We start from the raw sequence: 12684 nt of genomic DNA, 5'->3' as shown, positions 1-12684 counted from the left end.
TTTCAAGACACATATGGAGTAAATATGGATGGTAAAGAGGTGCTATTTTTATAGTCACTTTTCTGACCATCCGTCTCACAAAGGAATCACTTACAGGTCTCTCGGAACCTGGCTTCTCTATTCCTCAGCCGGCTGAGCAGCGGACAGGCCCGGCCACCAGCCCTCCTGTGCTTATTCTCTTGTGACTCATCACTGCAAATGAAGGCGTTGGCCCCAAATGCTCTGAAGCAGCTGAAAACTATCCCATTATATAGCACCCAATCAAGCCCCCTCCCCCTTTACTAGACTCTCCGCACATGGAAGCATTTTGAGACCTGGCCCTCTGGGCTTCCAGAAACTATTCCGGGACTCCCACACCGACAAAAGACCTCACTTTGATGTCAGCGGTAAATGGTTGTTCCAGGGAAGTGTGTTCTCTAATCCCACCACCCTCCTTCCCCCCCATCACCATGAAATGGCGCGGCTTTCACAAATAGCTTTTGTAAAACCCTACAGTCTCTGCCCTTGGCCTTGGTTCCCAAACTCCTTCTTCCAACGGAAACCTGGGGCTTGCTTTTCCTAACCCTTTCCTGATGACGCTGTACAGGATAAGGCCAGTCCTGGCAGCGCTGTGAGGGGTATGAGACTATCAATGAGAACAGTAACAAGCACTTGTGAACACTCATTATGTGCCAGGTACTGCGCTGAGTCATTTAGATGTATTATCTCATTTAACCCTAAAAATGTCCCTGGGTGTCAGTACTGTTATTTTTCCCATTTTGAAGATGGGTAAACTAAAGCAAAGATAACATATTTGGGGTGACAAAACTATTAAGTGAAAAGACAAACAGGTTTAGAACCTGTGTTCTTATAAAAAACTTATTTGTTGAAGTATAAAGTATATTCAGAAGAGTGAAAAATCCTGTGTATACAGCTCAGTGCATTTTTCTTCACACACCCATGTAACCAACTCAGGTCAAAAAAATATGGCGAGCACCCTAGAAGCCCCCTTCCTGTACTACACGGTCACCAGCCACCCACTCTACACAGGAACTGTTATCAAGATTTCTTAGATCATAGATTAGTTTTGCTTATTTTTGAATTTAAATGGAACTGATCCAGTATGTATTCCTTTGTATTTAACTGTTTTTTTTTTTTACCCACTATTACAGTGGTGAGATTATCTGTGATACTGTATGAGGCTTTTCATCACTATATAGTGTTCCACTGTGCAAACATCCCACAATTGATTTATTCCATTGTTAATAGGCAGCGGTTATTTATAAGGCGGGGCCATTACAATAGTGCTATTAGAAACATTTCTGCTCACGCCTACTGATAACATACACACACTTTTCTGCCGGGCCCACGCACACCCAGGAAAGGGACTGCTGGGCACATTCAGCTTTAAAAGATATGGCTAGCAGTTCAGCCAGGGCTGCTGTGAGCTGGCAAATGTCTTGAGGGGTATAACGGACTGAACTGTGTCTCTCCAAAAGTCCTATGTTGAAGCCCCGGCTCCCAGTGTGGCTGTATTTGTAGACAGAGCCTTTAAGGAGGTGATTAACATTAAATAAGGTCACAGGGGCCCTACTCTAATGCGACTGGTGGTCTTTGAAGGAGCGGAGGAGACCTGGAGCTTGCTCGCTCTCCTGACACAAAGGACAGGCCGTGGGAGGACACAGCGAGAGGCGGGCGTCTGCAGCCAGGAAGGGACAGAGTCCTTACCAAAGACCACATCTGTCAGCACCTTGATCTCAGACTTTGAACCTCCAGAACTGTGAGAAAATAAACTTCTATTGGGTAAGCCACCAAGTCTGTGGCATCCTGTTGCAGCAGCCAGAGCGGACTAATACAAGCGGAAAAGTGGTGGAAAAGTTGGGTTCGCCTCAGTGAGCTTTCTTTCTAGTTGGGATCTTGGCCTTTCTAGGCCTGGTGTCTTGGCCACTCTGAGCCCGCAGTTTTGTCTCCCCAGCCCTTGGACTCTGCCAAAGCTTGGGAAAGGGGTGCAGCCTCTCAGTGGCTTTGACCTGGCTTTTTAGCCTCTCATCCCTGTGCCAATTCCAACCTGGCAGAGCCTTGAGGGAAAAAGCGCTTCGAGGGTGGCCTGCAAAAGGTTACTCTATCATTACTGGAAATGGAAATCTAACTGGTAGTTTTTAAAACAAGGAACTTACAAATAACAAAATCAAACTGTAGTAGGACTGACACCAATTCTGTCCTCTTTTTATTAATATATTATTCAGTCAACTAGCTATTCAAATGTAGTATCTGCTAGTTTTTGAAATTATCAACCCGACACAATTATTTCCTCTAAGGATGTCTCAGTTTGGAACCCACACTTTCTAGATCTTTGATAACGTGGAGAACTGACTTCCTAGGTTAGGCGATTACCCTCAAAATGATCAGAACTGCCTGAACTGTTTTTGAAAAAAGAAGTTTAAGAAATTCAAATACTCAGTGGCATCTGAATAAAAAAAATTGTTACATTTAGTGATTGAAAAACAGAATCATGGATGAAAGCCAGAGAGCCCTCCAAATCGGGAAGCCTGGTTTCAAGGCCCACACTGTTCCCTGTTAGTGGTGGGGCACTAGGGGAGTCAGCCACTTGGTGCCTCTGTTTCTTTTTTTTTTTAAATATCTTTATTGGAGTATAATTGCTTTACAATGGTGTGTTAGTTTCTGCTGTATAACAAAGTGAATCAGCTATACATATACATATATCCCCATATCCCCTCCCTCCCACCCTCCCTATCCCACCCCTCTAGGTGGTCACAAAGCACCGAGCTGATCTCCCTGTGCTATGTGGCTGCTTCCCACAAGCTATCTATTTTACATTTGGTAGTGTATATATGTCCATGCCACTCTCTCGCTTCGTCCCAGCTTCCCCTTCCCCCTCCCCGTGTCCTCAAGTCCATTCTCTACGTTTGCGTCTTTAATCCTGTCCTGGTGCCTCAGTTTCTTTAGCTGTATAAAGGGCATGATCACACTTGTGAAGTGTTCTTGAATTTCCAGAGCACAGCTAATCATTTGCCCTGGGAGCTCCCTCAGCACTGCCGGGTTTAAGCCTTAGCACTGATTGAGGGACAGCATTCCTAGCTGATGTCCTGGCCTCCTCCACTGGGTTCTGAGGTCCTTAGGGCAGAGGTCATGTCCTGCCCCTTCTATCCTCAGTACAGGGCCTCACACAAGGGAGGTACCAAGGAATATGACGTAACCCCCATGCCACTCAGCACCCCGTGCGCTGGCAGCTCCTCCCAGTGTCCACTGACGTGGCATGCCTCACAGGGCAGGGCGATGGCATCTTCAGCAGAGTTGATAAGTGGAGTTGTCACATAACGGGAAATAGAATCACCCTACAAAGCTCCTTACATGGCCCACAAAGCACAGTACATATACATTCAATCTACTTCAGTCACCTTTAGGCACCATCACTTTTGAGAATGACAAAGCCAGATGCAAGGAAGGAACCACCGACAGAACCGAAGATCTGGGCATTCAAACTCCTCTGCCCTCGTAATCCTTCTGAGTCCCTGAAGGGAATGGAGACACGTGGAGATGTCTAGGGAAGCTTTACTCCCCTGGAGCGTGTCCTGTGAAGCCTCGAGGACTCTTACACCTGAGTGAGACTGTCGAGGTTGGGTTCTCAAGTCAGTGACTAGCCTGGCTCCCTCTTTTGAAGAGTCCCAGCACACAGCAGCTTGGTAAAGGCTTTGAAAAAGTACTTGGTATGTTTAACTGGGATACACGCAGTTTTTCAACGTTATTTGACACTGGACCTTGATTCCTGTTGGTGTATGATACCTATTAATATTCTGTGGGACATGTTCAATGTGACACACTGGGAATGCAGCCTTAGACCATTACTCAAAGCTTTTCTGACTTATTTTATAAACAATCCCTAACACAAATATTTATCTGCCTTCAGGGCAGAGCAATTAAGAACAACCTAGAATTGGATGAAGAAGGCTGTCAGATTAAAAACAAAATGGACAGCTAACAGCCTGGCAGGAATGGAAAGGACAGAAAACTTACAGAGCAACCATGGAATTATTTTCAGATATTCAACAAATATTATTGTATGGTACAATCACGGAGGTTCAGAAGAGTAGCAGTCCTTAAGAAAATGTGACATCCTTGGCAAACTTGCTTAAGATGGTAGGAAGACATTTATTATCTTTACCAAGGTTAGAATTAAAAAGTTGGGTATATACAGACAAGATTCAATTGTTGGGAAAATTCATCTCCTCACCGCACAAGATAAGGACCGCACCCCTCTTACCATTCGCTTTCCCAGCTTCCCGCAGTTGTCCTTCCTTCAGATACTACTCAGATCAGCCTCCTGGACAAAGGCCAAGTCAACCAACTCAAAAAGATTCTTCACGTCCTTCCCACTTCATAAGAATCTGAGTTTTATTTAACCCCAAACATTTTTTTTTTTAAGGAGGAAGTTCTTTCTAATGAGTAAATTTCAAGATACCAGAACATAAATAAAAGTTTATTTATCTTTTAGGTCATATCCACTTGTGAATCACATTCGGTACACGGATGAGAGACTTTAGTCCACATCGTTGGCACCTCCTCCGTGGCCCGAGGCCCGCTGATCGAGGTTGTTCAGCCAGTCTCCTAATGTAATAAAAAGCCTCTCCATCAAGTTCGTGGGGTTTTTTTTGTTTGTTTGTTTGGTTTTTTTGCAGAGAGAGAGAACATTCAAAAGAATTATTCCCAGGAGCAGAAGAGGTCCTCATCCCTTCCATCCTTCCGCTTTCCACTGTGTTTAACATACCGACAATTCTCTTTAAATAACCGTTTTTTCCATCCTTACTCATTGTACTTGGACAGTTTCAACCTGGGGATAATGTTCATCGACTGCAGCTCCTGGAAGAGCAGCTTGCAGGCATACGGGATGCGCAGGGAGGACACGTGGCAGGACGACTTGCAGAAATGGCACCTGAAACCCAAGCCAGCTGTGTTAGACGGACAGCAACTCAGAGGTAGAGGCCTGCACACAGGAAGTGAGGATTTGCTCTGAAAATTCCATGACCATCTTATCAAGTTCATTCGTTTTCTATTCCTCAGTGTTCAGTCACACTATCAAATATGTACGTATGTGCCCCCAAAATAAAAAGAAGCATCCAAGGCAGCAAAAGAAAGAACAAAACAATATCACTCCCCCAGTTTTAAAAGCATGGAATTTTAATCAGTACTTCCACACTTCTAGACCTTTCTCCTTAAAATGCAAAATATCTGCCTATGTATTTATTTTGAATGAGGCCCAGAAATCTGAACCGTCTGAAAGTTACTCAGATTTAGATATTTTTTATTGTTGAAAGAGTTCCAAACCGATTGAATCCATGTCCATGTATTTGAAAAGCACCTACTATTCTATACTATTCTAGACAAGATAGATGCTCAATTTGATTTCTGTCACTGAAATGCTTGAAGTGTGATGGGAAAGAGAAGACTTTCATATAGAAAGGTGGTATCCAATCAAATGCTACCTATTTTTCCAGCACTCTTCAAGCGTGGTTATTTCTCTTAGTCCTGGAAGCCACTGCACTTAACAACGCGCTGACCCCTGTGCGAAACCAAGGAACCTCTGTGTGTGTGTGTGCGTGTATTCTCACTTAACCCTCACAACAGCACCTGCTCCTAACCACTGTGCCTGCTCTTCCAGTTAGGATTTTCTTTTCCTTCAGGAAGAGCCAGTGAACTGAACCTAGATCTTAGTCAATAGCTACAACTAAAGAAGCGTCCCTGAGGAGAAAGTGAATTATTTTCTCAGGTTTCAGACCAAAATAGGACCTTACCCTATACCTCAAGGGTCTGGGGCATCTGGGACAACAGGTTTCCAGGAAAAATCCTGAGACTTAATATGTAGAAAACTAGGTCCTCCCAGTTAACAGGGGGCAAAATGAGTGCAAGAGGAACAGCAAACAGGGCTTAGAAGAGTCAGTGCTGACTGGGGACTAGAGGGAGAGTCCCTAGTGAATGGTAAAGGCCCTTCTGGAGGGCAGTAAGGCAATGTGCGTTACAAACACAGACACATATGTTATTTCACTGAGTAATCACAAAAGTGGCAAAATACGTGCACAAGAATGTCACGGTTACACTACTTATAACGCATAGTAGCATATGCATACTACTCCGGCTTAAAGCAGGAGATGGCTCATGTGTCCAATAAGCAGTTTGTTCTGTGATTACAGGACATTCATGCAGAAGAATCCTGTGCAGCCATTAAACGTGATGCTGTAGACCCACATTAGTGAAATGTAAAGGTGTCCAGGACACACTGTGGAGTAGAAAAAGCAGTTTGCTAAACAGTGTGATCACAAGGGGGGGTCCTCAGATGGGTTTCAGTAAACGTATGAAGCCCCAAAATCATATGTAACAAGATTTTTTGGTGTATGTATTTTTACTTTTATACTATTATCAGAATCTCAAAAGGGCTCATGACTGAAAATAAAAAAGGGTACAGGACCACTGGCAAACAGAGATGTCCCCAAAAGAGTCACTGAAATGTTAATAGTGGTCATCTGTGGACGGTAGGAATTAGTGTGACTGTTTGTATTTCTTCTTTATATATGTATCATTAACATTTTTTATAACTTTGAATATTTTACAAAGAGCAGGGATCATTTTCACCATCAGTAAAATAAAGCTTTATTATTTTAGAAAAGAAAAGCATTAAGGCTGAGAATTTGAATGTGGTGGTGAGTGAGTATGCAGATATGAACTTCTTGAGGAGAAGAGTATGGAAAAGGGATGAGCCGTGATGGATCTGTGCTCGTGTCCCCACTAGGGGACTTGCAGAGGCCTTAACAAGCACTGTGGAGATTTGATTCCATCAACAGTAATAAGAGGAACATGGTGGATGACTTTTTCCTAAAAGATTACCTAAAGACCTCTTTAATGCATTATAGGTTAAGAATTATGTTTTTAATGTGCCTGGGTTGATCTAATTTATCCAGGAATCATGTTCATGCTTTAATTAAACTGGATAAATGGATTTAACTGGGGCAACTTCTTGCTGATTCTCCCGTCCAGTACGTTACCTGGTGACTTCACGTCAAGCTAATCCATTTAAAACTTCCATATGTGCTGATTCATAATCCAGAAAGCCCACTAATCTTCTCTATTATTCAATATTTCTCCAACATTTAAAATGTTCCAATGCATGTATATACATACATGCATATACGTATATATATATACACATAAAGAAAAATATTAAAATTTTTACCCTATTTCTGAAAGATTTCCAAAGAAAGAAACTTGACCCAAACAACAATAAAATAAACTGATTTTTTAGGGAAAAGCAGCAAAAGAAGGAGGCTGTGGCTTCACATGAGGAATGACTGTCCAGTAAAATATCCTCTACGAGCTAATTATCTTAATAGGGATTTTCTTCTCTCAGCAGTTTTCCTCTCTTTTGTGACTTATGCCCTCCGTGTCTTCTGCAGAACAACAGTCTTGCTGTAAACATCCCCATAGCAATGCCTTACTAATGTGCAAATCACTGACAAAAGGCCAGTTTCAAGGTTCTGAACTGCTCTAATTACTCAGCCTCCATTGTGCTGTTCATTAAAGACCGACTTCCTCTAACAAATGCCCGTGCTCCCTCCCACACAACCCATCACACACGATCAGGTAACGACGGGAAAATGACAGCATCATTATGCTCCTCTGCCAGAGAGCAGCACGAGCAGGCTGCTAGACCACCAGACTGGGTGAGGATTTTTTTCTGTTGGCAACAAGGGTATAAGTAGGCCGCTCAAAATCAGACATACGGTATATCCAGGTCTGTTTAATTACAGTAAAGACCCTTAAACAGTGTAACCTGATTTAGTCCTCTTTCAAAGGATTTCAAATACAATACACATTGAACACATGAGCTTCAAAATCAGGCACTGCCATCAGATGATCTCTAAATGAGACAGAAACGAAGCAGGAAAGGAGATATGAATTTAACAGAATAACGTTGGGATCAATTACAGTTTATGTTAGTTTCCCTGAGTATTCAGAGGAAGAGGGGGGAAGGTTTTCAAAGAGCATGAAGGAAGCTGGTCTACTGCTTCCTCTCTTTTTCTCTCTCTCTTTCTCCCTTTCTCTCTCTCTTTCTTCTTCCATTAGGGGGCATGGGAGGGAAAGTGAGGAGAATGGAGAAGAAAAGGAAATTCTTTTTGAAGTTTCGTGATCCCTATTCTTAATAAAATGACTCCTCTGCACCATCTTTTCAAAATAAATTACTTAAAAATCCTTGTGCCAAGTTTGAAGACCTAAGACCTAGGTTCCAGGCACCTTCCTATTATACTTTTCTGTTGCTGTTGTTACACAACCAGGACAATAAAATGCAAACTCAATATGCATTTCAAAAGACAAAAAGACATCTCAGAATTGAAACATCTGCTCCATGTCACTGATATAAGAAACACCCAGGCTTATGCTTAGAACAATGTCACCTCATCCCTGCCACCTTATGAAAGGAACGAACTGCAAATAGCCACCTCTTGCGTTAGTTTTTAAAATGAAACTATTTCTTCACAGACAAGAAGAAACAGACAACGATTTCTTCTCATTAACTCTTCTACACCAAAAAAACCATAAAATAATTGGCTAAAGGGTTTTGTCATTTAACTAGCAAGGTGTATACTGTGTTCTAAGAAGCTCACTCGTTCCGACTCTTGATTTGCTTTCATTCGCCAAGAAACTGGCAGTGTAAGATGGCAAAAAGTTGGGGCTCTCTCTGGAAGGAGACTTTGATGGGGGGCTCGATGGGAAAAAGGTGGCCCCTGTGTTCCTAGACTCTGGCAATGAACACTTATCTGGGCCTAACCCTGTCCTTCTGAGGATGCCCCACCCCCGCCCAGGGAAAAGGGGCTCTGGGAGGGTGGGTGAGGGCTGATGAGGGAGTAGAGGCTATTTCCTGTCCCCGCAGCATCTGCCTTATATCCTTGTTAGACCTCATCTCTGATGGAAGAGTGAGTAGAGACTGGGGAACTACCAGCCCTCCTGCCTACAGGAGTACTTCGGGGCTCTAGATCATGACTAACCCTAAACGGAGCAGCTGCCCTTTGGTGGTAGAGTGGAACCATTACAAGGAGGAAAGGTGTTCTAACTATACAAACACCAACAAAAAAATAGGTAGCAACATCTTTTAAGCTGGCCTTTGTGTACTGGGCTCTACACAGAAATTACAAACTTTATGAATTACATAATTTACCTATTGATAATCCTAAGCAATTATATTTTATTTAGCATCAACCAGGTCACAGGCTGGAGAAGCAGGGGTAAACAAGACAGACTGGAGTTAGAATGAGCTAGAAGATAAGCTCCCTGTGAGCAGCCATTCATCCGTCTTACTTCCCACTGCATTTCTGGGGCCTAGAACAGTGTCTGGACTTAGCAGATTCTTACGAAATGTTTGTTGAGTTAATGACTGAGACAGACGTGGTCTCTGTCTTCATGGAATTCACAGTCCAAGTGTAAAGCAGACAGAGTACAGACAACGTCCTGGCTCTGTCACCAAGTTGCTATAAGAGCTGGGGCAACATACCTGGCTCTTTGGGTTTGAGGTTAAACGAGGACATTCAACACAGTCTTCTATTAAAGGCTGCTAGTTAAAATATGCTGTAATTCTGAATCTGCTAGTATTTTTACAGATAAATAGTGTTATAAAAGGTACTCGAGATAATATTAAAAAGAAAATAAAGTCTCCTTGGGAGCTTAAACTCTAGTGGCTGTGGACAGCAGAACATTAGGCAGACAAACTAAGCATGTACATACAGAATCCCCAATTCCAGGAATGTGTGGATGGGGAAGGCTGCAGAATATGTGGGTATGATCCAGGGTCAAACTCTGAGCTGGGATTTAAGAGGCAAGGGATGTGGTATGAGAGACATGTGGTATCCACTTACCAGCCGGAGTACCCAAGAAGTCCGCACTGCCCACAGACATCAACCTCAAAGGCATCACTTGAAATCATCAGTCTCTCTAGTAAAAGCATACTTGCTCCATAACCGATTAAACAGTCACGTTCCATTTCTCCAAGACGCAAACCACCATCACGAGATCGACCTTCAGTAGGCTGCCTTCGAAACAAGTTAGACAAATGTGTTATTATTATACTAAACAAACAAAGAGGCAGCATCACATGCTAGCTAAGAGCACAAGGCTTCAGAGTGGGCTCACCGGATTCAAACTGCTTTTAGACAGTGCCCAAAAGCAGGCTGCTCAGCCTCTCAGCCTCATTTGTAAAATGCATGTTAGACAACCTATCCCAAAGCGGCTTAAAGGAGAAGAGATGTAACACTAGTGGTTGCTATTATTATTATTAGATAGAAATAATAATTACATAATCTTCTGTGATATAATAATAAATTAATATATAATCATATAAAACAGCAGCAGTGCTAGCATTTCTATTACCATCACTATCATCATTATTAGCAAAGTATAGTCCTCAAATCAGGGTAGAATGTCTTCTGAGTACTTTCAAAGATGTCTCAGTTCTCTGTTATTTAAAGGCAGAAAAACTAAGCAGAACGCACTATGGAAGAAACGTGGGTCCCCAATTGTTATTGCCAGGGCTCCAGGGAAGAGCTTTACTATTAAGAAATAAATTAAACATGGAAAGAAGCAAAGAGAGTTTTATAGAATTTGGAATAGATCAGGAATCATCTGGAAGGATGGAGTACCTGAGCCAGATGGGAGGTTCCCCAGAGACTGGGAAAGTTCTGTGTGTCCCATTCAGGTCGTTCCTTCTTCTATGAGAACTGGGAAGCTATTAGCCCCCTGAATGGACTCCCTGTGGTTTATGTACCTGCTGGGCTTGAGAATACTTTAAAAGGTTAGGAATCCAAGACCCAGAGATGCAGGTAAAATTAGGGGATTCTGAAACAACTCAGGCAAACCCACCTAGATCCCACCTAGGTACTGATGACAAAAATTATTAAAAAAAAAAAAAAAAAAAAAAGTAAAGAAAAGAAAGAGAAAAAGAAAAAAGAAAAAAGTGAGCTCCCTGGCTGGTTGATTTTGGAGTGACAGTCCTTAGAGGTAGTCTGAGCAGGGGTGGACTAGAAACCTCTTGTTTGCTTTATTCCATAGCATTTTTAATCTTTGTTGTTGCCTCCAGTTTCCCAAAGAGTTCAGAAGGTAAACACAGTGTACACCAGCACATGCTGAAATGTTACCTTCTGTTGTTGAAAGATACAATGGGAAATCAAATCGTAGATTATTTGTTGAAAGAAAATCTACCTATGAAAAACTTACAAATAGGTCTAAATAAACACATTATAGTAGCCACTTCATAACTGAGCACGATATCTATGTTTTTATCTAGGGTGGGAGTCGGGGGCATCCCTACACCTGTGGTCACTGGACAAGTGAAGGGGGTCTGATCACATGTGGGCAGAACTCAAAACTTGGATTTTAACCAACTGAGATCACAGACTACAAATACACTGCAGGCAGATTCATATGGAATACACAAAAGTAATTCTAAAGCAGCAACGTTTTTTACACAAGGCAAAAAATAGGAAACGTATTTTGAAATATGTTACTCTGAAATAGTTTTTTTTTGTTTCTGTTGCTTTGTTGCTTTTTTTGGCCGTGCCGCACGGCTTGTGGGATCTTAGTTCCCAGACTAGGGATCGAACCCAGGCCCTAGGCAGTGGAAGTGCGGAGTCCTAACCACCGGAGAATTCCCTGAAATAGTTTTTGGATGTTGTAATTGAAATGGAAGTTCTGGAGGGGACAGCATTCAGGGGAGAGTTGCAGTGCCAGGTCAGAGTGGGCAGGGAACTGGATATTTGTTGAGCCTCTCCCATGAATCGGCACTGTATACATTCTATTTTAAAACATCTGACATTCACCAGCACGCTGCAAAGTGGGAATTACTGTCTCCACTTCATATACGAGAAAAACTGAAGCTGAGAGGGGCTAAGTGATGTGTCCAAGGCTGGTGGAAGTGGTATAAGGTGGAGATGAGATCACATCCATGTCTGTCTGTCTCCCCGGGCCCGCCCTCTCTGGCAACCTCGGCACTACTGCCAGACTGAGCCGGGTAACTCTCTGTGGTGAGAACTGGCCTGTGCATTGCAGGATGTTCAGCAGCATCCCTGCTCTCCACCCACTGGATGCCAGTAGCTTCCTCGCCACCCGCCAGTTGTGACATCCCCAAATGTCTTCAGACATTGTCAAATGTCCCCTGGGAGGCACAGTCGCCCCTGGGTGAGAACCACTGCCCTAGACCCTGCTTCTCCAACTGGAAGATGTAGTACTAAGAACATGTGAAACCTAGTATTTAAAATTCCCTTTCCCAACAACTGTACCCATTCATCAACACACAGACATCGTGCTTGGAATTGAGGACACACTGGTGAAAGGGCACATGTGGACCTTAACCTCCCAGAGCTTATTCTAATAAGCATGCAAGTACAGGTGCCTTATGCTCTAGTAACAGTTTTAAAAAATGGCAGTTGTGGCCTCACTACCAAATAACGTATGTATGTGTTTTCTGTGTACACATGGGAGCATGCAGGTGTATTGATATGTGTGCATGTAAAGTGTACCTACATTCCTACATTTGAACCTTTTAAAATAGGACCATATTTACACTGGTGCATAGTAAATGACTCTGTTAGGAGACTACTGGCAAGACCTACGGTGGGCTTGCTCTTGCACCTATGAATTGATTTTTAATTG

The 12684-nt window shown here is 42.8% G+C and overlaps 1 protein-coding gene across 2 annotated transcripts in view; it reads right to left on the bottom strand.

Annotated features, from left to right (window-relative positions):
* Positions 1-4456: 4456 nt before the first annotated feature.
* Positions 4457-12684, bottom strand: part of POLR3B (RNA polymerase III subunit B) — a 114661-nt gene continuing 106433 nt past the window's right edge. For both annotated transcript variants that reach the window (XM_068560984.1, XM_068560985.1), the window contains exons 27-28: positions 9897-10070; positions 4457-4930 (exon numbers count right to left, since the gene is read on the bottom strand). In XM_068560984.1, the coding sequence (XP_068417085.1) occupies positions 4801-4930; positions 9897-10070 (304 nt within the window). In that variant the 3' untranslated portion in view covers positions 4457-4800. The remainder of the gene's footprint in view (positions 4931-9896; positions 10071-12684) is intronic.

This window comes from Eschrichtius robustus, chromosome 13 (assembly GCF_028021215.1).
Source record: "Eschrichtius robustus isolate mEscRob2 chromosome 13, mEscRob2.pri, whole genome shotgun sequence".
NCBI classification, from domain to species: Eukaryota; Metazoa; Chordata; class Mammalia; order Artiodactyla; family Eschrichtiidae; genus Eschrichtius; species Eschrichtius robustus.
The sequence above is the reverse complement of the archived record's forward strand: the minus strand, read 5'-3'. Positions and strand labels throughout refer to the sequence as shown.